The sequence below is a fragment of the Empidonax traillii genome, unplaced genomic scaffold, assembly GCF_003031625.1.
Source record: "Empidonax traillii isolate 1590-97213 ecotype Southwest subspecies unplaced genomic scaffold, ASM303162v1 scaffold729:size315501, whole genome shotgun sequence".
In the NCBI taxonomy this organism is placed as follows: domain Eukaryota; kingdom Metazoa; phylum Chordata; class Aves; order Passeriformes; family Tyrannidae; genus Empidonax; species Empidonax traillii.
This window is the reverse complement of record NW_020955922.1, coordinates 203,113-230,625: the sequence shown is the minus strand read 5'-3', so window position 1 is coordinate 230,625 and position 27,513 is coordinate 203,113. Positions and strand designations below refer to the sequence as shown.

At 40.8% G+C, this 27,513-nt stretch overlaps 1 protein-coding gene across 2 annotated transcripts in view; it reads right to left on the bottom strand.

Moving 5' to 3' along the window:
- The window catches only part of NIPAL2 (NIPA like domain containing 2), a 47,363-nt gene extending 20,224 nt beyond the window's left edge, over positions 1-27,139 (bottom strand). For both annotated transcript variants that reach the window (XM_027900436.1, XM_027900437.1), the window contains exons 1-3: positions 26,766-27,139; positions 9,250-9,318; positions 5,975-6,146 (exon numbers count right to left, since the gene is read on the bottom strand). In XM_027900436.1, coding sequence (XP_027756237.1) covers positions 5,975-6,146; positions 9,250-9,318; positions 26,766-26,870 — 346 coding nt within the window. In that variant the 5' untranslated portion in view covers positions 26,871-27,139. The remainder of the gene's footprint in view (positions 1-5,974; positions 6,147-9,249; positions 9,319-26,765) is intronic.
- Between the last annotated feature and the right edge of the window lie 374 nt (positions 27,140-27,513).

Below are 27,513 nucleotides of genomic sequence, written 5' to 3'. Positions count from 1 at the left end.
AAGCTGATCCTGCTGTGCGCAGGATGTTGTGTTAGGGACTTTCCAAGGTGCCTTCTAACCTGAGTTATCCTAGGACCCTTGAGCTCTTGGCAGGAGAGTAAGTGGGCATCCAGAGGCTACAACTAAGCCTACCAGATATATGAATTTAGGCCCTTACTGTATCCCAAATTCAGTTCCTAAAGGCAGCCCTGCTGAAACTCTCCAGATTCTCCATTTCTTTCCCATCATCCCTCAGATCACAGGTGAGGTGCCTTGCATCTTCCCACCTTTCCTACCCAGTACCAGTGATGTTATTCCTTCACACTTTCCTCCTAGCCCACTTACTCTTCACCTTGATTTCACCCCATAATCACAGCATGAGTCTAACTTCCTACCACCCAGCCCCAATTTTCCCTTTCCCATGCCAGGGTCCTCTTGTTCCCCTTCTGTCACAGAAACTGTGTGCCTTGTTCTCCTCCTCCACCATTACAGTGATGTGGGAAATAAATTACTAAACATTATGTGCAACTCTATGAGTGAATAGACTGAAGAACTTGAGCAATTGCTGTGCCAGAAAGTATTAATATGTCTTTGCAACTGGTTTTTTGTTTGCCTTTAAAAAAAAAAACAACCCAAACCTATAGACAGTTAGAGATTGAGATTCGTGTCAAAGTGAAAAGTAGTCTCTGTTGGTTTGGGTTTTTTTAATTAGTCAGCAATAGAATATAAGAATACAGAAATGCAGACAAACTATGTCAAAGAGTAAGCTGGCAACAGCTCAGCAACAAAACAAGCAATTTATCATTGTTCTGAAGCCTTTCTAGTTTTGAACCACTGGTTTGGGGAATACAACACATGCGCAATTCTAAGCTTGGATTGTCAGCCTTTAAATCACCAGAGCAAAGACTACATTCCTGCTCATCTGAGAAGATTTTTATACTTTTGGGTGAAACAGAACTATTTTTGGCTTTTTAACTAATTCTTAAGGTACAACTTTCAAAAGTAGGCACAGATCCAACTCCAACTCCCATTCCCACTGAGAGTGGTAGCCTGCTAGATCAAGAGAAGGGCAGAAAATCTGTGAGATGATCTTTTAAGGATTAAACATTACAGAACCAACACATCCTAATGTAATCCTTGAGTATGTTTCATGCCTTGATTGCATGCTTATAGTAATATCCATAATTTGAGAAGTAAACAGGTCCTGTAAAATGCTTGTATCTATATGACAAAGCCTTTCTGAATGCTCATGAAACTCAAAGGGAAAATATGACTTGACACTATATCAAAATAATGATAAATAAAAAGGGTGGGAAATGGGAAAAAAAATTTGTTCAGGAGCTGAATTTTTATGTTGAAACAACATCTTTTCATACATCAGCATAAACTAGGCTGTTTTACATTCATTATTGAATGGATATATATTCACTGTATATTGAATGATTATATATTCACATTACTGAATAAACATATATTCACTGCAGCATGTGAATTTCAATTTAAATTGAAAAAACGATTAACAAAATTGAGTTTCTTCAGGATGTGCAATTAAATGCCTTGAGGGAAGGCTGTCATGGTGCTACACACTGCTCATTCTCTTAGGAGAGTGATCGTTTACAATTATCTCCATATGTACATTTTCTCCAGCACAAACAGAAATAAAGAGCGGTGTGATGTGTGGGTTCTGCAACTAGAAGACAATGAATGGTGAGAATCCAGCTCACAAAATAACTCCTCTGCATCCTAGACATGAAAGCTGCAGTTAGGATTGTTTCTCGTTTGTTTCTTTAAAAAAGGAATAATACACAACAGGAGAAGTTAGAGATAGAAAATACACACTGATTCATAGTGCATATTTCTGTATTTGTCCAATCCAGCCTTAAAAACTCAAATGAGTGTCCATCATTTATTTTTCCAACCCAAAACTATTTAAAAAAAAAAAGGTATATTTCACTACCAAGCTGTTTTCCTGATACCATGGCTATTTGTGAATATGACCTTTTAACCTTTTTATTGTCAAGCCTGATACTAAATAATCTTTCACAAACGATCATAACTTCAAATATTAGTATATACCTCCTTTTCCTCTTTTTGATTCCTAGATGAGGTTTCTGTACGAATTAAAAAACATTAGTGTTCTCCTCATAAATGCATAGACTGCCTGTACTGCTTCTGTCTTCTCTAAAAGTTAAAAAAAACATAAATGCATCAAATTTAATATTTGCCTCAAATGCTCGTTTTGTGAAGTGTAACTGATTCAGTCAGGTAAAGGCATTTAAAACTACCCATTCAGCAGAATATTTTGTCCCCATTTCACTGGTGGTCTGGATGAAATACCAAAGGAGGAGTACTAGCCATGATTCAAAGACTATTACACCTCTCCCAGTTTGTACAACAGCATTTCACTTTGAGACCAAGCATTTACTCTGTTTTATAACCTCTTAAGGGTCTGCTTCTGTCTAATCAAGCAGTTTTAAGTTGACCCAGTTGATTTTGTCCTAAATCTCTTGAGCAGTGCTCAAGTTATGAAGATGCAGTTGCTGCCAGTTACGTTTCAAGACGTCATCTGATGAAAAAAAAGAATACAAACATTGAAAATATCAGAGGAATTGCTCAAAAGAGACACTATTAAGGTGAGCTTAATTCTGGAACATGGATTATAGGGCATACAAACTGCAGAGAGAAGGAAAAACTCTGAAAATTCTTTTTTTGCATCTTCTAGATGAGTACAAAAAAGGTTATTTTAAAGAATAGTTTGGTGAACGTTTCCCAGATATCATTAGCAACAGAGTGCTCAAAATTCCAAGTTCTTGGGCTCAAAGGTGTTACATTACAGGGAGTGGGAGAAATCCACTTTTACAAGAATGTCTGAGGATCTTTCCAAAGTACCATCAGTGATATCAATATTCAAACCCTAAAACAATTTCTTGCCCCGCAGCTATTTACAAGGAGCACATAAAAAATGCGAAGGATCTCAGCAATGTCAGTCTAAGTGAGTCAAGTGTAAAGAAACTCTCTACAGCATGATGAAAACTGAAAAAGAAATTATCTCAAATGCCACTGGCCTCTACCACCCCCATGCCTCCACCTCCAAGCTATTTCTGCAGGCAAAAGCAAGATGATGAGCTAAAAACCACTGCCGCCTAAAACTACCCGAGTTACATGTAAAATATGATTTTTATTTTTTAAGTATAGAAAGTTTCTTAATGATCACATCAAACATGTATTACTCCTCCACTTTTAAATTAAAATTTACTAATTTCTCCCCTTGAAGAAAACAACTGCTGTCTTCTCAAACTATTTAAAACCCTGAACAGATGTAGAGCTTGCATCATTGCAACCACACAGAGAAATACTTCCACTGTGTAAGAAGAAAAATATAGCCTTTCCAGCTTAATTCTAAGAAAAAAAAATTAAAATCTATTGGTGCCATGCCAGTTCATGGTCTGTGGTGCTGGATTCTTTTTAAAACCAGTCATTGGAAGCATCCAGTTCAATAGAATGAGGCACAAACTTTTCACTATTTAATTGATACCGGGTTAAGTGCAAAAGGCAGTTGGATGCAGTTAAATGTGGTAGCAGAGCATAATAGATGTTGGCTCCATCTATTTTAAGATGCTTCCCATCTCAGAAGTCTGGAGATATATGATGGGTACAGCTCAAATCCATTCTGGGCAGATACTCCAGTCTGCCTTATCCTCCTCCAAAACCCTGGTTTCCAAGCAAAGGCAACTTTCCATGCAGGCCCAGAGTGATGGAGATCTGCAGAAAACCCCCTAGATGACTGGATATTGTGCAAAGCACATTTCTCCTCAGTAACCATATGTACTACATTCCCAATGTCAGTGAGAGTCAGCTCTTACCATATGGGACGTGTTGACACCGAATTTGGGAAAAAACGCATCTCAGAAGGTCAGACTTAGGGTTCAGATATAAATTTTAAAAATTAACTTATGAAAGACACAAATTCAGCAATACCTCAAAACAACTGCCAGACTCTGCAAAGTCCACTCTCCATCATCTAAAACAGGTCAAAACTTACTAAGAAAAGTATTTTTTATCTTTTAAATTGTAAGACCTGCTGTCTACAGTATCCTTTGCCCAGTTGTTAGCAGATGATGCACATGTGTCTTGCTCAGTTTGTCATGGGCCTACATGATGAACTCTTCTAAAATTAAGAGGATGTTCTCTGGCTTTAATTTCAGAAGACAGGAAAGTAGTAGAAAGCGTTACTTGGAAGTTATCACTATAATTGGCTGTTTACATAATTTTAATTTTCCCTTCTTTAAGGAAACGTTTGCTAGACTAAATAAAATTTCAGGTATGCCTATTGTTTGGGCTATGAAATGGATACTGTCAGCTGATATATGGGAATGGAATATAAGCTATTAAAGTGTTTTTTGGGGTCTTCTTGGATAAGCATTTTGGGTCAGCAAAAAAAAAAAAAGTGGATGAGAATTTTGTTAAGACATAACCATTAGGAAAATAATCTCTTGGCATTTTTTATAAGTAAGGGGAAATGGAGAATGGAAGAATCATCAAATGCAACATTTCTTCACAGTTTGCGAAAATAAAGAAGGGATCTGCTTCGATAAAAATCAACCCTAAATGTGATCTCTTCTTTGTAGCAGTTTAATAATCAATGGGATCTTCCCCCTTCTCACTGCTTTTCACTTCTTCTTTCTCGTTTTCTATATTTGCATTTTATTCAGTTTGGGCAACAAATTAGATTGGTCAATATCCCTTTAGGTTCAGAGATGTGGAGAGGTCTGCAATTGTTAAAGATACAACAACTGCCACTAAAATCACCCTGAGATATGTCATATTAATTTAGATTTCCATCTCAGGTAATACTGCATTCCTTTCTTTGAGAAATCTTTCCTACCACGGTGAACTAACATGGTTGTACATCTCACTCTCTAAAATTCTGCAATAGTTTAACATCAGAGGTTACAGTAAATTGCCTGTAGTTTCTTTTCCGCACTAAATTGCACCCACATACGGTAAGCTGCCTCCTTCCACTACAGCCAGGCAGTCCACTGGGAAGATAATTCATCTTTCTACCTTCCCATGCAGAATCACTCACTGCAATGTCACTCCTGAGTATGAAACTGGTAGCTAGACACAGACCATGAAGTGTTATCACCTGCCAAGAGCAAGTAAATGAGCTCCAGGATATGCATATCTTGAGATATCTCTGCCCTGGATGTTTCAGCTGTGGATGTGAAGTGACTGAGTTAAGGGATGCAGCTGCACCCCAAATTCCTGTTTTCACAGCCTCTGTACAATATCACCCTGTCCACTCTGCTTTGCATTAGCACAACATGATAACATATTTTAAAACGTATGTTACTTTATCAAAGAAACATCACACTTGTCTCAATACTTTAATTACAAAAAAAACCAAATTAAGGAAAAAGTAAGATCATATCACTTCTGCTGAAGTCCAATTAATCTGTACATGAAGGAACAAATGAACAGGTTTAATAATGTCTGTAAATATACTAAATTTGTAGGCTTTTTTTGTCACACAATGCAGAAAGTCAATCAAGCTTGCCTGTGTTAACATGAATCCTGGGGATGGGCAGAGGACAGGCAGCAGAAACTGATGGTAACATAGAAAACATGTAGGTACTCAGGATCAGACCACAGGTCTGTGCAGTCAGCACGATGCCAGCCCCCCTCTTTGGGGCCTTGCAGAGCTGGCAACACTGGTTCAGCACTGGGTGGCCAACTGGCAAGAGCTAGCAGAGCACAGAGTGACACAAAAGAAAAAAACTGTGGAAAAAGAAATATATTAGAAGAGTCTCTGAGTTAAGTAGACAGTTTTTGTTAAACTGTCAGCTCATGTAATTATATGAGTAATTTCTTTTCAAACCACAACATTAACATTTTCCTCTTGTGTTCCTGCTGCAGTTTCTGCGGTTTTATTCCTAGTCACAAGCAGGCGTTTGATTAAAGCATGTATTCAAGCAAAAAATGGCAAAAATCTCACCTATGACAGATACACATCCCAGTGGAGCGACAACAGCAATGGGGGCAAATCCGTAGGCTGCGAAATTGCCCACCTCTCCAAGCCCCAGGAGGGTAATCCCACACCACCACAGCTTGCTCATGTAGTAGGGCTTCAGCTCAATTTGGCAAGCCAGTCGGAGATGAGCGCATTTCTAGAAAATTAATTATTAGGAGCAGGCATGAGTAGAAAGACTTCCATTGTGTTCTTATGTCTGACAAAAGTAGAATAATTAAGGGGGCTGTCAACTTCAAACTCCAGGTGCGTCAAGGTTTCTTTTTAAGCGTGGCTTTCAGCTTGTTATTGCACAGCTTTGTGTTAACTCAGTGCCACTTCAGATGTGTGCTTCCTGAGCCATGGTGGAAATGGCTGAAAAATTAGGCCTCTGAACAAACCTGAAACATACTAAGTGAATACTAGCTAATGCTTCTGAGCTATCACTGCATGTATCTGTTCTTGTCTCAAGGCAGAAGCCCAGCAGTTGTGCTCTGAATCTGGAAACACTCAAAGGCAGGAGATGGGGCAGACTCCGAACTGCGGCACCAAATCGGAAGAAGGGAAACAGACGACATGGCATTCCTGCCCATGAAACATATCCTTGCCGGAAATATCACTTCAAAATGAAAAAGGCAGCACTTAATTGCATCTTCTGTAGGGAGGACTATAAATTAATTAGATAGAATTTAGGATTTGGCTACAATCTCCTGTTTGACCTTAGAAGAAGAGCATAGGTAAAGTATTACTCTCTGAAGGAAAATCAGCTATACCTGTGACAACAGGTATAACACACACTCAAGGAATACTCCATCAGCACTTCCTGTTACATGAAGAAGATATCACTGATACAGGTTGTAATTGTTTTCTCTCTGGATGTACAGCAAGAACCTGTATATAACAAGATAATAATTTGCCATTGATCACACTGATCCTCTGAAACAGAATCCAGGCAGTCTCCATCAGGAAGCTGCCATAATGGGGAATGATGCAATGTTTACCACATTAGTTCTGCAGAACATAATTTCCTTTCTCAAATTACTCTCCAGCCTCTCTGCACATGGGTCAAAAAAGTCAGAAATCAAGTGACACAGTTATTGCAGTATAAATGGTGGTAAAATAAATTTTTTTCTCCGTTACTTGATATTTGATTTTAGAAGTATCCCTGCAGAGTCCCAGGGAAGTTGTAAAGAATTTTCCTCAAACTCCCTTTCTACTTTGTAGGCTATGTTACAAAGTTAACGCCAAACAGGAATGTCTGTGACGCTCCATAGTCTTAGTCACTCCTCCTATTGAGAGGATCAGCACATTATTGCAACTTCACACTGTGGAACATATTCAGGGGATGAAATCCTAGGAAGTTCAGCCCTCCAAGGAGAAAAAGAGCACAATGAAATCAAACTTCCTTGAGCCACAGATCTGGGTGTTATTCACAGTAACATCCAGGATTTTGTGTGTTCCATATTTGTAAACACAAAGAAAAAAACCACAATAAAAATACTAATGAAATTAATATTAAATAATATTCAAATCAAGAATGAAAGTTTCTGCTGAAAACCAATTTCTTAACTGAATCCTGAACTGTGGTTTCTCCCTCAGATTCTTGCAGGATTAACTCCTGAAGACACGGTGCAATTGAAAAGATGAGCAACAAACACTGGAAGGTGAGTTCAGCAACTCTCTTACAGTCTTCTTTCTCCAGATGTCTGCCTTCTCTGCACAGTAATGTGTGTGAATGGTATTTAGGTGGAGACTGTTTACAACCCAGATGAAATACATTGCAAATGATGAGCTGTTCTTTAGCTAACAACCTGCTAGAGGGAAGAGAGGAAGGATAATGGACTGCATGGTGGGAAAAGAGCAGAGAACAAAAAAGTTCAGCCTGTCCTTTTAATATGAATATGAAAATAAATGTTGAGGTCTAGGGAAAGTAGTTATATTTGGAAGATATTGTTACTAAATGGAGAAAAACATACTTTAAAGGATTAAAAAATTTTCAGTTTAAACTGTCTATCAAATGGCAATGAGAGCTATGAGGTTTTTCTAAATAGCATTTAAAAAGCTGGAAGATAGTTCAAATCTAGTAAATGCTGTTAATGATTACAAGTCAGAAGAAGTGTTTCTGTATGCCTCAGTACCTCCCCTGGCAAAGCACCTACTTTGGCACTCAGTGCTCTCAGCAGACAAAAGATACGAAGTCCAAACAATCTAATTATTATGGGCTAGACTGAATTTCCACATCACCTTCATCTTTCCACTTCAGCTTCAGAGATTTTCCTAGAGCCTGTGCTAGCACTTTCAACACCAGCAAGTTGGAACTCATATTGGAAAGGCAGCAGTCATCTCAACCTGACTGTCACCTTCGGCTAAACACGTTTCTTTCTATGGGATTGTCCAACTAGAGATACTTAAAATAGGAGGGAATCACTGAAGAACCTTCTAGCATTATTAAAATGGGTTATTAGGAATAGAAAATTTCATATTCCACAGCTTTCTGTTTCATCCTTTACAGAAAATGTAAGAAGCAGCTTTACATGAGACATATACAACTAAAATACAAGCTAGCAAAAATACTTTTCCTGGACAAGTTACATAACAATGTCTTCTGTGCTTTAAGAACTTCTTCTAGAAGACCTAAAAATACAATGAAGTCTACAAGATACAGATTTTAATCAATTATTTAACTTTTTACTGAGTATGTATTCTAATTATTAAAACAGAAAGGATTTTATAAATGTCATCCCACCCTTTACCATATTTGTAAGGGCAGCACCTCCCATTATTTTATGGCTTAAATAATACTTACTCAGATTATTTCATCCTAACTGCAGAAGGAAAACTAAATTGGTCAAAGTTGCTTTGGGGCCAAATATTGCAAAAACTCTGTCTTTATGCAATTAATTGCATTAATCTCTTCATTAAGCAGCATGTAACACCTCGTGGTCAATTCAATTTTACAGATGAACCTCTGAGACAGGTTCAGTGGGACCACGAGTGAGTCACAGCTGCTATTTCCTTATGGCACATTACAAGGAGGAGCACTAGTTATGAATTTTTATTCTGTTCCTGTATGAGAATCACAGTACAAAATAGGTTGAGAGCTCCCAACAACTACAGCAGGGCACTGTTAAATCAGACTTGAAGAAAGAGAATGTTTATTAAATGCAACAAAATTTGTATTTTGAACATCATCAAAACCAAACTGCAACAAAAGTTACTTGCTAAATATAAACAACTCTGAATAAAGAGAAATAATTCCATACCTGTATATTCAAAGAGACACTAATCAGCAAATTTGATCCAGCAGCAAGTAAAACTCCCAAGAGCTGAGTCTGCAAGATCACACAAGAAAGAAATACAAAAATACTTATTAGTTTAAGAAGAACAATGTAATGGTGGTTTTCTGATAGCACATTGTAACCCAGTCAGAAACAAATTATTGCACTTTTCAGTCACTGAGTTCATGCTGCAGTGAGTAAACTGATAAAAATACCTCTGTGCAGTTGACCAGGGCCTAAGTAGTAAAGAGGTGGGAATGGAAAGGGCATCTCAGTGCAGGAGGTGGTTTTGCTGTCCTTCAGTAGAAAACCTTAACTCCCATGAAAGAAAAAACTGGGCAGGTCTCAGTTGAAAACTATAAGGATCTGTTTTGTTACATAATCCGGGAGGAAAATCACCAGCAGTAAAACAATTCCTATTGGAAGACAACTGTCTTACATGTTAACATATCTGCTATTTGACAGGGCAGACAGGAATAGGTCTCCTGACAGTTTCTTTAATGTATTTTGTTATTGCATGAAATTATTTCCTAATCAGACTGCCCAATTTTCAGTAAGATTTGCAAACTTTTTATGAAGCTGATAAACTAAAAATATTCAAGTAGAATTTGTTATTTTGGAAAACAGCCACTTAAAGATGCCATTTAAGCAAGACCAAATAACAGGTACATGATAGAGCTTCCAGTCTACTTTCAAAATGTCGAACAAACATTTTCAAAAAACACTTTGCAAGTCATCATAAGTGTATTCAAGATCCATTCGAGGTCACTGTTACAGTGCTGTGAGAAGCCTCATTATTTAGTAGACGACAAACATACTATCAGCTTTTATAAACAAGGTCATGGTAAATAACCCAGCACAACTACTGCTTGCAGGCTGTAAAGCAGCATCCAACTCTGTGCTTGCAGCCTCAGCTTTCACGACTCTTACCCAGGAAGGTCCCTGGGCATCTGTGAACAGGTAGCCACAGAGACTGTTGCCCCTCAACATTTATAAAGAGCAATATGAGGTCCAGCAAATGCTTAGAGGAGGGTTCATTGTTGTGGCTAGATGATTCCTAGACAAAGAAATGGCATCGCCAAAACTGTGAAGAAACACAGCCTTATTGACTATAATATTCTTACTTAAGAGATGCAGCAGAATCCAACCATTTCCATCCCATATGTTTCTGTAGTGACTTGGAAGGAGAAGCAGACAACAGAACTGCTCTGAGTGAAATGCTTGGCTGACCGCCAGGTGTCAGCAAGACGTGACTGATGGGTACAAGAGGATGCAGAGTGGAGAATACAGGAGGTGAGAGGGCTCCCTCTGCTATTACAGCATCAGTATCCACAGACTATGTACAAGAAGTGTTCAGTGAGAAGCATTATTCAAGAGTTTAGCCCATGCCCTCTGGTCTTTTCCATCTTGTATCCTCTCCCACCACCCCAGTATCCTCCAGTGGATGCTCCAGCAGTGTTTCCCGGGCTCTTACACCAGTGGATTTTCCATGCTCTAGAAATACACCTCACTGGAATCAGTAGGAGAGCATAACAAGACATCTCAGCACACAACAGCACAGACATCCTTGCTGAGATCAGGCACTAACTGGGACATAAGCAGCCTTGCAGCCTCCTTCCACACTGGGCAAATGCTGCCCCATGTACACCATGTAGGGCCACACTGGAGCAGAGGGGATGGGTTTTCCTTCCTTTGGTCTTGATGCTGTTAGCAGCAAATCCTGAACACTGATCTTGCACAAAGTTTGACCACTTCGTTCTGCACACACAGCAGCTTCAAAAAACAGCAGTTAAATTGAAATCGTTTTCTTGCTCCTAACGTCTTGTTCTTTTTAAATGACAACATGCTCCCTTGTGAGGAGGTGGAGAAGTGGCCTTGTCAGCCTTGTCATGAAGTGTTTAAGAAAAAGGAGACAGCAGGGAATAGAAAACAGAAACTGCCACCTCATTTACCCCATCATTTTATTGCTTTCACATCACTAATTGTAATACATCCCCACTGCTCCCAGCAGAGAGCTCAGCCTCTCTGCAACTCTTTTCGTTCCAGTGGCTGATCCTATCCTTATGGCTGCATCTCTGGATAATGCCTTGCAGCTCCTTCCTCCCAGTTTTCAGCTGGGGGTCACAAACACTGCACAGGGCTCGGGAGGCAGCCAGAACCCCAGCAAGGAAACACAGTTGATCTTGAGCCAGCCCAAAGGAGGGTATCCACCCAACTCTGAAGGTAAAATTTGTGTGCAGCTGGTGAACAGAGGAAGAGGCTTTGGGCTCCCTCTGTCATCTAAAAAACTGTGAAACCAGATCCATGTACAGGTACTGATGATGACCTGCGTATGCGCCTCCAGAGGCTATGAATCAAATGTCCCTTTGATGGCTTTACACACTGCATGGACTGGATCTCCAACAGTAAGTCTTCCAATACCCTGCATCATGGATGTCCTCCCCAGAACAGCAACTGTTTTTGTACCACAGTGGTTGCTTCATCAGGTACCTGTATCGGAGCTCGGCTCAGATATCCTTGTGGGACACATAAGATTTCTAACATGATGACCAGCCTGTGTCTGAACTGGAACCATCTCACAAAAGTCAATTCTCTTCTTAGAGAATCATAGAATCACAGAATGTGTTGGGTTGGAAGGGACCTTAAATACAATTTAATTCTAACCATCCTGTTATGGGCAGAGACACCTTCCACTGCACTAGGTTGCTCAAAGGCCTATCCAACCCGGCCTTGAACACTTCCACTTGAGCACAAAACACTTCCACTTTTCCACAAAACACTTTGAGCATCCACAGTTTCTCTGGGCAAGCTGTTCCAGTACCTCTCCACCTTCACTGTAAAAAGCTTCTTCCTTATATCTAGGCTAAGTCTACCTTACTTTAGTTTAAAATCCTTATCCTGTGACATTCCCTTGGGCCTAACTTTAGCAACCTCCTGGTCTGTACACAAGGAAGAACAGTGAATGTGTATTTTCAAGGCAAATGCATAGTGGCAGTCTGGGCTCAAAACCTCCCCTCCTGGCTCAGGTCACTTTATTGCAATGACCACGTTTCACCTGAGCCTTGCTGTTGGCATATATACTGCTCTGCCTGCTCCAAGCTGACAGGTGTTAATGAGGTCTGGTTAGTATGGCAATAGCACCATACTTTCAAACTCAGGGCTGGACAGACCCCTAAAGATTAAAAGCAGAGTACGATCCCCTAAGGACGTGAAATATCACATGGATCCAGTCACAGAGATGAGATGAAAGTACAGTAACGCCACGCAGCTACAGCATGGCAAAACTGCCTTGTACAGGTTCATACTCAAACAGGCCTATGTCAAATAAAACAATGGGAACAAAAAATGCAGTAAAGAGGAAAATTACATTGCAAACAACACACATCAGAGTGAATCTTAAATCAGCAGGCAATTCCTACTGCACAAGAGATATCACATACAGCAGTGCTCAAAGAGAAGAGTCAAAATAGGATGGCATATCTCGGGCTAGTAAAACCATGCATGAATGAAAAATGACCTGCAACAGAGGATAGATCACCGCATCAAACTAAAATAGTTATTGTATTGCTCTGAAGGCCACCGTAGCCCTTCTGTTCTCACCCTGTCCTGTGGAAGGCTTCATTATTTGTGCAGTGTCTGCCATTTAACATCCTTCAGAGGCTAAAGGAATGGTTCAATGGCCAGTTTTGTAAGTAATAAACATGATATTCTCTGAGTTTCCAGTTGTGATACCATACACAGTACTGCAGAACTTCCCATGCATAAGTCTTGAGACAAACCCCAGCTGGGGAATTCAGTTGCAGACACAACTTCAGAACCATGGTACTACTTCAGTCAGCTAAGGACTTCTACAGGAAAGAACCTTAAATATTTTAAACTGTTGCCATAAAACGCAAGTTTCTTCATCACTGAAACATCTGTCTGAGCATACAGGACACTTTGTCAAATCCCAGATTTCAAACTGTTGACACATTTTTCCAGTGCTTCCAAATCCATGAGCCTTTCCACAGTCTTATGTTTTCCAGAAACTAAAAATCACTACTTTTTTTATTTCCTTTTTTTTTTTTTTTCCTTCACCCTAGCATGTTTTGGAATAAGCCATAAAAGTCACCTGCCCACTTTGCAGTCCTTGCTAGATAATCCTTGAGCACATAGACCATGGACTGAGGTTGTGAATCTGCCCACATTTTCCTTGGTAGCAAAACAGGCTTGAGGAATGCCTACCTCTGGCCCCCCACTCCCTCACTGCCTCATTTCAGTGCCTGAAAAAATCCTCCCAAAATATACCCCATCAGCATTACGTTCTTTATAAGTCACCTGCCAATGTTTAACACTAAAGGCAGATTAAAATTCACAAGCCACAGCAAGGGTTTTAAAATGGGGACCCTGCGTGGTTTTCCAGTGATGACACGGACCTGTACAGGGGCTGCTGCAGGAACAAGTTCAAGAAATGGCAAATTCAGCTTGAGCAAGGTATCCTGAGCACTCACCTGGCACTACCCATCTCAGCTGCATGAAGCTTTAGTTACATGTATGTTTTCCTAAAACACATCAAACTGCAGTTGCCAGGTCTGTGAAATGAAAACTTTGAAAAAAGAACTTAATTTGCATTGAATAAAAGGTATATATCATTATTTATGAAACTTGCTATGCCTATAAATTGAACTGATGAGCAGGAAAAAAACTAAAATCTTTAAATGTCTGTTGCTGGCTCACTCATCAAATCTAGTTAAACTGCTCCTCCTGGTTTTCTTGATTTCTCCATTTATTTGTGATATAATGGTGTCCCCAACAAATTTAATGACATATACTGTTTCAAAGGCTACACACCATTCCCAGTAATTAGGATTTTGTCAGATCTCAATGGATCTTATTAAAAAAAAAAAAAAAAAAAAAAAAGAGGAGGCAGGGGAATGCCTTCTAAACTTCCAACTATGAGTTAACTCTGAAGCGACGGGCATTCAGAGTCCTTAACAAAAAGCGTATCTTTAAAAGGGCTATCATGTGGGATTGGAAGAGGCTTATCATTTAGCTGTTATTATTCACAGGGCTCTGGCTGTACTAGTGCTTTACGGATGTATAAAGAAAACAAGGTCCCTGTTTCAATGGTTTTCATAGTGCAATTCATACACTCATACAGGGTTTCAGGTCCATATGAAGTACTGAAGGACAGCTGAAATAAAAGGACAATTACCAGGGTGGAAACATGAAACGAAAATACATTTGATTTCTTCGTTGTGACATAAAAGGACATTGTCCAGTATACAAGAAAGAAAGAATTAAAACATTTGGCATCATCTCTGTTAGGAATAGAGACAACATACTTGATAATTAAGTCAGGATAAATTTGAGTGAAGACAAGACAGTTTGTAGGTTTTACGCAAGTTGTTGGGTTGGATTCCAGACCATAGTAGATAAAGTTCTTATCCCATTAATATTACAGCATACTTACCTTTATTAGGTTTTACCTTTCTTTACCTCACAAATTTAAAGTACAGCTTTTTCCAGAAAAGAGACAAATTGTAAAGGCTGGAATAAGAGCCTGGTAAATTTTGAAATTTACCAGAGGATAAAGCAACTATGGAAGTGAGACCCTTCTATTTATCTCCATGCTTTAATTCTTTTCATGAGACCCTATTAAAATTCATCAGTCTGATTACTTTAATTAGTATCAGTGGATATCAATTCAACAGTGGATAAAAAACCTAGCTGAAGAATATGAATTGTGAAATAGAGTAACTAAAGTAACTTTAGATATGCTTACTACGATTGTATATGAACATATCCATCCACTATCATGTTAACAAACATAGAATCAAAGAGTCATTTAGATGGAAAAGACCTCTAAGATCATCGAGTCCAACCATTAATCCAGAACTGTCTAGTCCACCACTAAACCATATCCCTAAGCACCACGTCTACATGTCTTTTAAACATGTTCAGGCATGGTGACTCAATCTCTTTCCTGGGCAGACTGTTCCAATTCTTGAGAATCTTTCCTGTGAAGGAATTTTTCCTACTGTACTATCTCAGCCTTCTCTGATGAATTGGAGGCCATTTCTTCTTGTCCTATTGCTTGTTACTAGAGAGACGAGACCATCATCTACCTCACTACAACCTACTTCCAGGTAGTTGTAAAATAGCATTATGAGTAGTTTGGTTTCTTTTTTCCTTTTTGAAGCGTTAAACCCATACCTTTCGACTCCTATATTTCATTTTCGTGTTCTCAGGAAAGAAATCTCAAAATTAGAAATAAATGTGAGAACGGGGAAAGGGCAAAATGGATTTTCCACTGTTCCTGTGAATAGCCTGTGATACTGTGGGACACTTTAGTTCCTGGGATATTTTGCTACATAATCAAAGACCATTTCATGTTTTTAAACACTGTCTGCTAGAACACAAATAAGAACCTCTCAAGTGACTGTAAAAAATGTCAATCATAGCCAATAACATTTTAATAGAAAGATTCTTCTCAAGTATCATCACGTACCATCTCCATGGCGACTACAGAAATTACATACCAGGAAAAATAAGAACAGTGTTATAAACTTTTGCCAGTTTCTGGGTCCCACAGGAGAAACAAGGAGACAAGCCAGCACTGCCTCACCAACTTCTTCCACAAAATGGCCAGTTGGCTCAGGGATGCTCTTCTATTGCTGCCCGGGAGCAGGCTTTCTGGATATTCTTGTTTGACCCTGTCTAATTCCTGGTGAATGAGGGAAGGTTCAAGCCAGACCACTCAAAGCCTAGGTATATTAATCCCCAGAGTCTGGCTCACATTGAGAGGCTGTGTTGCTCTATCCCTGTTTCATGTGGCTCCCTGGACCCCTACGTTGAGAGCCAAGGAGGGGACACAAGGCTTGCAGGAAGCTGCAGGGTACCAGTTTCAGTCCTGAGAGCTCTGTCTGCGCTCAGAAAGACAGGCAAGCTGAAAAGGGAGCTGTCTGAATAACTGAGTAAATAGTGCTGTTAAGTGCTGCATGAGGGAGGGCAAGGCACAGAGAGTACTGTTGAAGAGATGCCTCACTCTGCATGTACACACAAACGTCCTTCCAAACCAAGCAGAGATAGCTCATTTCCTCTTGCTATTGTAGTACAAGTCTTGCTGAAGTACAAACAAGCTATTTCTGATTTCATTTAAATCAGAAACATAAAACCTTGACAGAAATGTAGTCAGCTTAATAAATTATTTACCAAATCCTCAAAAGAATTTTTATATAAAAATCTCCCTTTACCAGCTGAGAGGAGCTCATGAGAGGAATGACATGGCTCTTCCAGCATGCATCTCTCCAGCATCACTTTCCAACAAAGGCAAGCTTGTCTCCTATCCTGACTCAATTAATCCTGTGTTAGCTGTAACTAACCCTTCCTTTGAAGTGCACAGAAAACACTTCTCCACATCACAACCTGAGTGATCATGCTCCGTTATTGAACCCTGGTGTCATATCTGTGGGACAAGGGTAAATGCAGGCTGGGAATGACAATGTTTCCAAGCCAATGGCATTTCAGAACTACTTCTAATAGGAGTTACAACAGAGAAGGGAAAAAAAAAAAAAAAAGACCTGACTGCATTTAGAATGAAGTTTGGTCCATCTGTTAAAAGAATTACTTGATTTACAGCAGGGGAATGGGCAGCCCAAAGGTTGTTCCAGTCTGCTGTTCCTGCAGAGGAGGAATGCTCTACAATAGTTCCTTGCTTTCTTTCCTGCACCTCACGCACTTGGCTCTCCTAGTTTCATTTCCACAGAGAGTGCTAATCATTTACAGATAGTTCCTAACACAAAAAAAATGACTGAACTCCAGAAGGCAGAACCTTCTGGTTAGCAGAATTATTCATTTAAATATAAACAACTGCTAGATTATCAGTGATGATTTAAAAACAAGAGGTCTTGCACTCTCTAAAATATTCAGACATATATAGATGGGTGCATACACACAAAACCACACAACTAACTGAATGCTTTTAATTTGCAGATACTTATGTTCAAAACTGTAAGATGCAAATCTGTGAATAACAAATAAACTCTTTAAAGAAATGGTCTCATATGCAAGTTTCTTGCAGGGGCCTCAGATATAGAGACTGAGCTCATGTTTGCTCAGCTCTCTCCCTGTGACACATTGCAGAAGTACATTTTGACCTTTCACTACAAACTGTAACCTGGTTTAAAATACTGGTTAGCATTTTGCAGTTCATGGCAAGTGCTGACATGAAGAGTAGTTCTAGTTCACAAGAATCCAAAACATCTACTTCAAAGTTGCCTTCTGCTAGAGAAAACTAAGATCAGTGTAGCTGAATGATCCCTTCTAGGTACCTTTAACACACTTTTATACTCTGTTCTACTTAAAGAGATAACAAGGTGATGAGAGTTTTTTCCTCAGTTTTGAGTATTATTGGTCTTCAGCAACTGTATCTTACATGGATTCTGCCATATAGAACTTGCTGGGGTTTTTTCTGGTATTTCAGTGCTAGTTTAGGATGCAATGGTTATAAAGCTTTTCTTGACAGGGATTACTGCAGAAGTGGGGCCATGGAGATAAATTCAGGAATTAAAAACATGAAGGAGAACTAAGCAGTCTTTTAATGAGTCAGACGCTATCATCTCTCAAATGCATGTTTTTTAAACCATGCTCTTTAGTTTGTCCTGGCAGTCTCTGGTTTATGGTTGCTGTGGTTTAACTCCAGCCAGCAACTCAGACCCACACAGCTGGAGCCACTCCTCCGGCAAAATGGGGGAGAGCATCAGAAGGGTAAAAGCCAGAAAAACTCATGAGTTGAGATAGAGACAATTTATTAAAGCAAAAGCTGCAAGTGCAAGCAAAGCAATATCAGGAATTCATTCACTGCTTCTCATTGGTATACAAGTGTTCAGCCACTTCTAGGAAAGCAGGGCTCCATCACGGGTAAGGGTTACCTAGGAAGAACAACACCATCACTCCAAATGTTCCCCTTTTTCTTTCTTCCCCCTGCTTTATATGCTGAGTGTGACACTAGATCATATTCCTTTGGTCAGTTAGGGTCAACTATCCCTACTGGGTCCCCTACCAACTTCTTATGCAATCCCAGTCTACTCATTGGGGCAGTATGAGAAACAAAAAACTCTTAAATGCTGTGCAAGAACTGTTCAGCAATAACTAAAACATCCCGACTGCTATCGATACTTTCTTCATCACAAATCCAAAACATAGCACTATACAAGGTACTGTGAAGAAAATTCTCTCTTGCCAAAGCCAGTACGATAGTCAAGAGAAGGAGCTAGAGTTCTGACCAGATGAAAGCTGATATTATTTTTTTGACTGAAACTTCCACAACACTACAAGCTTTGTTCTTGGTCATCTTGACATGACAACTGAGTCACTGCTGCATGGTAAGACAGACACACAATGGTGCTTTAGTCACTGCAGGGTACAAAAGACTGTCACTGAAAGAGTGAGAAACAAAGGAAAGAGAATAAGGTAATTAGAAGTCAGTAAACATAAGAACCTTGTGAAAATTAAAAAGCAGAATAATAAAACATAAAAAAAAAAAAAAAAAAAAAAAAAAAAAAAAAAAAAAAAAAAAAAAAAAAAAAAAAAAAAAAAAAACAAAAAAAAACAAAAACAGAAAAAAAGTCCATAAAAATAGAAGAGAAACATTAAGAAATAGTAGGTTGGAATCATAAAGCAAAGTAATTGGAGTCACTATCCCAATATCCTGTCAGGAGGCCTAAAAACTTTAACTAAGTTTCAAGTGGGAGTTAAATATCTCGATACATGTCTGTTATGTACATAAATCCCATATTTTGGTTGGTTTTCACAGGAACCTTTTTCCAACTGAGATATCCTTGGCTGTTGAAGAAAAAGGCTTGAAGTGCAATCCATATCAGCTGGCAAAATTACTTTGGTTTGAGCAGGATGACAGTTAAGTCATCGGACATGTTAGCTAGGACTCTGGTGGAAAATTTAGCTTTCATGAAGCTGATTTGGTTCTAGGGAATTAAATGTCAGCAAGAGGTAGGTTTGTCCACAAAAAGGTATGTACTTCTGTGTTACTTCTTCACCTCAGCCACCATGAAGAAGCCCTGTCCAAGGAGCCAGTATTTGCTCTGCTCCGAGTCATTTCTTCCGTGTGTGAAGGGTTTTCCTCATCACAGTCCAGACCTTGCATTCACCATAAGCCTCTGCATTACAGAGTTGTTCCCGTGAAACAGTAGGATATGAAGGGGAGTATAACCTGGAATTCACTGTGTGCTTCATTCAAGAGTTAAACTCCAACAATTCAATGACTTATTATCATAGTTCCATAATCTCTCTAATTTCCCCATTATGGGCAAAACAGTTCATATCACCGAATGAGGCCAAAGCCTAAATGACATAAATCAACACTGGACATCACTGAGGAGAATGAAGTTATACTGATATAACCTCCATTTAAGCAGCACATGTCTGTTTAGTTTGATATTGACTATTTACTTTTAAGCACACTGCAAACGTCACTGTCATATTTTTTAAGAGCTCTGCTCCAGGCCTGGTGTTGATTCACACACCAACTGGCTGTCCTTTGAAGCTGCTGGCCATATGTTTCAAAGTCCATATTAGTCAAAGAATGGAAAGCATATCTCCCAACTGCTCACATTAACGAATGCCATTCTCCTGGGACAATCTGTGGTGACATTGCAAACACAAGCATAACAGTTTATACATGTCACCAAAACTCCAAATGGAGTAATTGCATTCTCCAGTTAGCCAGAAGTCCTCGCCTCTCTTATGACTGAAGTGCACAGTTTGCTGTTTCTTCATCTTCCTAAAGCCTTGCCTTTTTTTAAGTTTGGTCAAATTTCTACTTGAGTAATTTGGGTTCTTTTGATTCCTTCAAATAGGAGTTAATCAGATCCAGTGGACTGCTGGAGACAAGCAAGGATTCAGACATCTCTTTTTTTTCAATGCCCAAAGCAGACTTTAAGAGCATAGGAAGAAAAGATCATACTTAAAGTTTCAAAGAGCATTTAAGTTTTGGATCACAAAATCATAAGGGGCAGGGTTACAGGTGAGATTTTACAAGAAGGACAAGCTTTACTTTAAACATTATATCAGTGAGTCAATTTACCCGACAAACTGTCTCATCAAGGAGTCAAATGAGTGCTAGTGCAAATGAAGCAGAGCAAGCACAGATTCAAGGTGGGAGCAAGACCACTGCTTTGGGTGACAGTGATGTCCTAGATCCACATAGCAACTTCATGAAATCTTAGGAGCAGACAGGTGTTGGTATGAGCAGCCAGACATTCACCCTACATCATCCTGCAAGTCACGGAGAAGGCTGTGAGAGCACAATCAATACAGTAGCCACAACCAATTTAAAGTCCATTACTTGGAGAGTAGTATAGAAGTTGGGGACAGGGAGAGCAAAACACTACACTGAGCCAGGCACCTTCAAAGCAGTGTAGGGATTCAGATTCATCCCATGCCTCGCCCTTCCTACTCAGTGCTGACTAAGAGAAGAAGAGAACTCACCCTGCTCTGCTGGCTCCATATTAAATCTGATTCTGTTGCACTGGATCACTGGGCTGTAGAGCAGTGCTTATGTTTTAAGCTCTCTAGTCAGTGGCTAAGCTGGATACCAAATACAGCCTGCACTATGCCCCAGTCTTTCCATAAAATAACATTTTGAAGCAGTCCAAAGCAAAACTAAATTCTGTACCAGGTAGGAGATGTGTAACTAGCGATTCAAGCTTCTCTGCATTTGTCTTCTGCACTCCACTTTCTGACAAAGTACAAGTACTGTAATGTTCCTTACTGCCTAGACAGTTCCTAATTAACATTCTCAAACCTGTTAAAACAGATTAGCGTAATTACGAAGCTCCTGTTTAACTCGGTGTAACCTCAATCATCAATAAAAATTAAGAAAAAAACAATCAAATACACAGGTTCTTCAAGATCCTCAGGAAAAAAAATGAAAACTCATTGTACCGTAGCAACTACTGGGAAGGGTTGAAAATAGCTTGGGATTAGGGGAAAATAGCTCAGTGAGAATCAGGTAACAGACACTTGTACAAGCTATAGCTGATGCTCAGCATGGCCACAGCCCTGCGAGAGCATTTGTTTCCAATCCCTGGATGAGGTATCCAGGAGGAGCCACCAAGACTGCTTCAAAATGAACTTTGAGTCACTAGCCTAAATAAAGGGGCTTTCTTCACCAGCTTCTGTTGTCTGTCAGGCTAGGAAACAATCATGTAGGCAGGTCTGCCAGCAATGCTGAAGAGATTAGAGTGTCCAGAATAGATGGAGTATGAGCTCTCCTATCAACAGCATTTGCTTTGAGTCTGTGTGCCCCAAGCTCAAAATGTGGAGCTGAGTTGGTTTGTTGTTTCTGCTGCCCAGCACCATCCTGGGCTTAGTAGGGAAACAGGCACAGGACTCCTTCCAGGCTTCGCAGGATTAACTTAAGCAGGGTGGTAGGGGCTTGCCAATAACACACACTTGGAAATTCGGTTCTGGGACCCAGAGAATCGCCCGGTGGAAAGCAGATAAGCAGGTCACTCCTCAGGCTGGCTTATAAAGCTGTGTACTGCCTCCAGTTTTTGAGCTACTTTCCCACCTGGGGCATCTGTTTGAGACCTGGTGCCCCATGTCCAGCCTCCTCTATATTCAGAGGTATAAACAAACTCATGGTTTACCCCACTCTGCTTGCAGTGGTTGATGGAAAAACCCCTACATTTCCCTAAGGAATCTGAGAGCCGTGATGATAAGGACATGCTTATAGTACCATGCAAGGGGACAGGCAAGGGATAAGCTGTGGGCTCATTTCAGACCAGACACGTGACCTTTACATCTGCAGGAACAGGTGATGTTCAGCAAGGTAGAATGGATGTATGAGGTTGTAAAAAAGATATGGGTGATCCTTTCTAACGGGTGTTCTATTTTGCCTTCTCATGTCAGCTTCTTCTGTTAATCAGAACATAACCCCCCAGCAGATCAGACCTACAGCTCTGGTAGAGCCTGAAAGCTTGGAAGCAAGCTGGCCCAGTTGACATTTCTGCATTTATGACCCAAAGCCACAAATTCTTTTCTAGCAGAAACTAATTAAATGGGGACTAACCCTGGAAAGCCACTGGATTCTCAACAGCAGAACAACACCAGAAGACCATGCAATGCTTTTTCATGCCTTGCACTGCATTGGGCAGAAACTAGAACACAGGAGATTCTATCTGAACATGAGGAAAAACTTCTTTACTGTGAGGGTGACAAAACACTGGAACTGCCCAGAGAGGTTGTGGAGGCACCATCTCTGGAGATATTCAAAAGTCATCTGGACACAATCCTGAGTAATGTGCTCTAGGAGAGTTGAGCTGGAAAGTTGAATGACATGACCGCCAGTGGTCCCTTCCAGTGGTTCTGTGCTTCATTATATAAGCTTTGAGTTTTGAATTCCCCTACGAGAGATTCAAAAAAGTTGTTTTTGAAAGGCTGAAAAAAGTCATCTTCTGAAGTTTTGATTTATAAGGACTGAAAATAACATTCATAAGAAACAGTATGCATTTTCTGCCATACACATTCCCCAACAAAATAAAGGAAACTGAAACTGCATGAACTCTGAAAGCTGACAGGTAAAGGACAACACAGTGAAATGGAGTCAGTGTTTTGATACCCTTGTTTGCTTTCAGTGAACAGGTTTAGAATAAGAAACTGGGGGTTGATGTTGAACAGGAAAAAACTTTTCACCACAGTCTTCACAGATGAGTACAGAAGCAAAAAGCTGAGAGAGGACATGTTTGTCTCTACTTTCCCCATGCTCAGGAACTGGTTTAATGATTAATCTGAAACAGCTAACATCTGCAATGCATCAGGGAGAAGACTGGAGAATGAGGTACACTATTGAGACTGAGAAAATAGCATTAAGAAACCCTACAAAACATTTGAATAGGAAAGGAAACCAGGAGGGTTTGCCTTCACCTTTAATAGCCTTTCTCTTCCTTCTTGCATGGGATAGATGTCCTGATTGAAACCCATGTGTGCTGTGGCCATGCTGCCCTTTTGACTCCCACCCATACTTCCCATGGACACCTTGATTTGCTCTAGAGCTTCTCCTAATAGAAAACCATGGTTGGAAATGTCATTGCTAAAGTGTTAAAAATATTCTGATGAACATTTGTAGGGATGTGCCATGACAACACTTTTCTCCGGCTGAAGAGAACCTCACTGCGTCTGGAGTGCTCCCTCAGCCAAGGCAAAGGGAGAGAGAATCTTGCCCTCCTGCATTGGGTGTATCTCAGTACAGGTGAAGGAGCTCCCATGGCATCAAAAGTACCAGCAGGGACTGTGCTGCCACTGAAACATAACAGGATCAAATCATGCTCTCACCATGCTGAGGCTCAGGGGCACTAGACATCAAGCCCTAGAAGCACTGTAGACTTTCTTCTTGAACAGAATGAGCTAAAAACCTTAAAAAACCTTAAAAGCCTCTGTGTGGCACTTCACACAAAATCTAGATTTCATGTACATGACAGAAGGCAGCATAGAAATACCTCTGCAAGGATGTGCTTAATCCGTGGGATTTCTCATCACACCTGCTAGCAGCTACCACTGCCCACTGGTGAGACCACACAAAGGATCAGATTTCCTGACAGCACATACTCACCACCTGCATGTATGGCCCATGACAGGCTGCGATATATTGTCATGGGACAAGAGGCCACAAATCCATCTGAAGGAACTGTCAACATTTGCAACCTCTAAATACAGAGTGGAAATGATTTATTACTACAACCCACAAAATAAAACAATCTTTCGAAGTGACTGTCTGGGCAGCCAGTAATAACTCTGAGTTTATTAAGGCCTAGTCAAAGGAGGAAAAAGAAGCAGAAGTGAAATGCCTTTCTATCTCCAGCTCAGCTTCTGCACTTGAACAACAACACAGTGTCTACACACCACACACATATGAAATGCTGAGTTACAGAAGTAGTATTATGGGGCTCTGAGCAATCTGATCTAGTGGAAGTTGTCCCTGCCCATGCTAGGAGGCTTGGAACTAGATGACCTATAAGGTCCCTTTCAACCCAAACTATTCTGTGATTCTATGATTCTATTATATCCAAGCTCTCAATGACTATTCTCACCCAGCTATTTTCTCCTTCTTTGATACAAAGGCAAACCAAGATCAATACTGTAGGTAATAATCTCAATTAATCTTGCAAATTGTTTTTGTCCATAAACAGCAATATTGGAAATAAATAAAAAACCTTTGAGAAGTCCTGAGGGAAATAATAAAATATTACACTGAGGCAATTACATACACTTTCTGTTAAGCAGACGAAGTCCACATGTTGTGGCCTCTTACACTCATTACTTCAGCAGACACAAAAAATATTACAGTAATATTAGTTTGTCAGGAAATACTTCAGGTAACAAAGTATATATTTCATCAGATTTTACTGCACCATTAAACACATTCATGTCCCATAACATACAATACATACACAGGGAGAGTGTAGGGAGAGTGTAGGCTGTGAGAGCATGGGCTCTGCATTGCTGATTTCGGAGATGTGGTTCCTCAAGCACTATCAACAGCAATATCCACACTGATACCAAGGAGAAATCCTATCTCCACCTTTTTTTCCCCACGACCATGTGTTCCCACTTCTACCTTTATGCCAACAGTTGGCACAATGTAGCCTGATCAGAGACCTTGCAGGAGAATAACCACAATTAAAAAAAGACAGAGAAATGTAATGCCAGCACAAAGGGGCATTATACTACATAGCCACGTGCACAAGGGCACTTCAACTTTTTCCAGGGAGCTGCTTGTTTACAGACATCAGTTAAAGGTTACTCTAGTGCCATGGATTTTCCTAATTAATATATCAGATCTGCTGATCCCGTATGGATGTCTCTGATACTCACATGGCAGTTGGCAAGTGAGACTGACAGCCATGCCAAGCCCCTCAGGTCTAGGAGATCTTGAAGGGGGATCTCACTCTTTCACCTCCTCATTGTTCATGGGGTTGAAGGGGCTAAAAAATACTCCCACAAAAGTGACTCACCTCAGTTTTCTGGAATGTTTCCAGGCAGATGAGAGCCAGTGCAGTTATGGCCTCTTGTAGAGGCAGAAAACAAAGAGCTCCTCTTCAAACCAAACTAAGAGGAACAAATCACAGTGGGGTTGGATCAAGGGTTGGACTTGATCTCAAAGGTCTCTTCCAACCCAGTTAATTCTATGATTCTATGAAATGGCCTCAAGAAAAGGGGAAGGGAAAGACCTGAAACTGGGCCGATCCACTAAATCACAGCAAGGATAACTGTGAAAGGGAGGAGGAACTGGTTTCTGAAGCTTCCAAAAGCGTAAAATGTGAAAATGGGGGTGTTGGAAATATTAAGGTTTGCGTCACTACAGGACCCATAGTAACCCATCACCTGCTCCAAAGCTAAAACCCAAGTAAATAAAAGAACAAAAATCAGTCTTGCCCACAAACACCCAAACAGCTCTAAAAAATCATTAATGTCTTCCCAAAAACTACCATGCTTAAAACCCAGCAATCCTTGTGCAACAGTCCCAAGGAGTACAGGAGCAGGGCTGGGAGGTTTTCCAAGCAAACAAATAACCCCACCTTGACATGCAGGTGGGTATCGTCATGCCAAGGGAGTTCCCTGTTGTTGCCTTCCTCTGGTAGCTCTGCAAGCTCACAGCCTTGGGATCCTAACTCACCAACCCACAGTAAAACTGTTGGCTCCACACTCTTGTCGTCAAAGAAGAAGTCCCAGCTCTGGTTCTAGGAAGCACTGCCATCAGCCATCAGCCAGGAGTTCTGTTGCACCAGCTACCTGAGCACAAAAATTCACAGATTTCCTTCCCTCTGAGAACATGGGGCTGAAAAATGCCTCCTGCTCTATAGGTATCCACCCAGTAGCAAATGCAGAATCCAGAGGGGAAAGTTTTTGGGACCTTCCTCAGGCTATCACCTGTGAGTGGGCTGATCACAGAGGAAGGAGAGCAACTAATTCCAAGTCATTTTATGCACAATTTATACCAATACTTTGCACTGTAAGAAAGTTGTTTGCCTCTCAAGCCGAGAAAAACAAGAACGTTGAGTATCCTCCCATGCCTTCTAGTCTGTGAAGCAAAAAGCAGGGAAAAGGTAAAGGGTTTAATCAACCTCCAATTCGTTTTTATTGTTAGCAGATGCTCCAGCTTGCTAGTTTTCAGGGGCCACTTCAGTCTCTCTTTCGCAGTTGCCTAAATGCATTGTCAGCACTGAGAGTGACAGATACACCAGTGACAAAAACCAGTTATGCTCCAGAGCAGAACAGCAGAGCTCTCTGCCTGGTTCCTACTCAGAAAGGACTGTTTGGAGGGGAAAGCCAGAGTGGTGCAGGCTGAACAACATGGTGAAGAGGGAGCAGAGCCAGCAGCACACAAGTGCTGGAAGGGGGCTCTTCACAGGACGCTGGGGAGAAGCTGAAGTTATTGTCCTGCCCTCCTCAAGCCCAGCTGTTCCTGGGCCCCAGAATGGTCCTCCACGGTGGGCACTTACCTTGTGTGTGCTGTACCAGGGGCCAGAGAGGGGCCCATTCACGGTGCTTGGTCCCCCAAAGGATGCATTCCAAGATTCCCTCTCTGAAACTGGGATGATGCCCATGTCCCTGTCCTCAGGTCCCAGCCACTGCCCATGCCATGCACTGGCACATCAGTGGGGATGGGTGGCTGTGAGGAAAGGCGAACAGGACCTGGACGTGGCACTCACTTCCTGGTGTGGGAAAGGCTGCTGGCAGGGGTCACCCTGCCCGCAGGTGTAGAGGCTGCGATTGCCGGTGCAGCCGAGGCTGCAGCCGAGGGCTGCGAATGCAGGTGTACACCAGGAGACCCTCAGCTGGGGAGCAGTTGTAGCACAGGAGAGGAAGGGGAGCTTGACAAAATCTTTTGCTGCTCCTTCCCGAGGCATTCAGGTGCCTTTTTTTCTCTCTGACTTCCCCGATGCCCCACCCTGCTCTGAAAAGGCAGCCTGGGAATTTAACTCCTTCAAATCAATGCCTAAATCTAATGGTCAGTTATTAACTCGTCACTGCTAGATTGCAAGACTTAGAAGTTGTTGTTCCCAAAGGGATATAGTCACTTGCATAGTTCTGACTGCTGTCCTGTATTGTTCTCCTGTAAGTATTTCCTGAATAGTTTATTTGCAGATATTTCAGGCAATGGGGTTTTTCCCCCAGCCTGTGGCTTTACCCGTTCATTCCCTTATTGTTGATTTTATCACTTAAGTTCTCCTGTGGAAAACCAAAGCT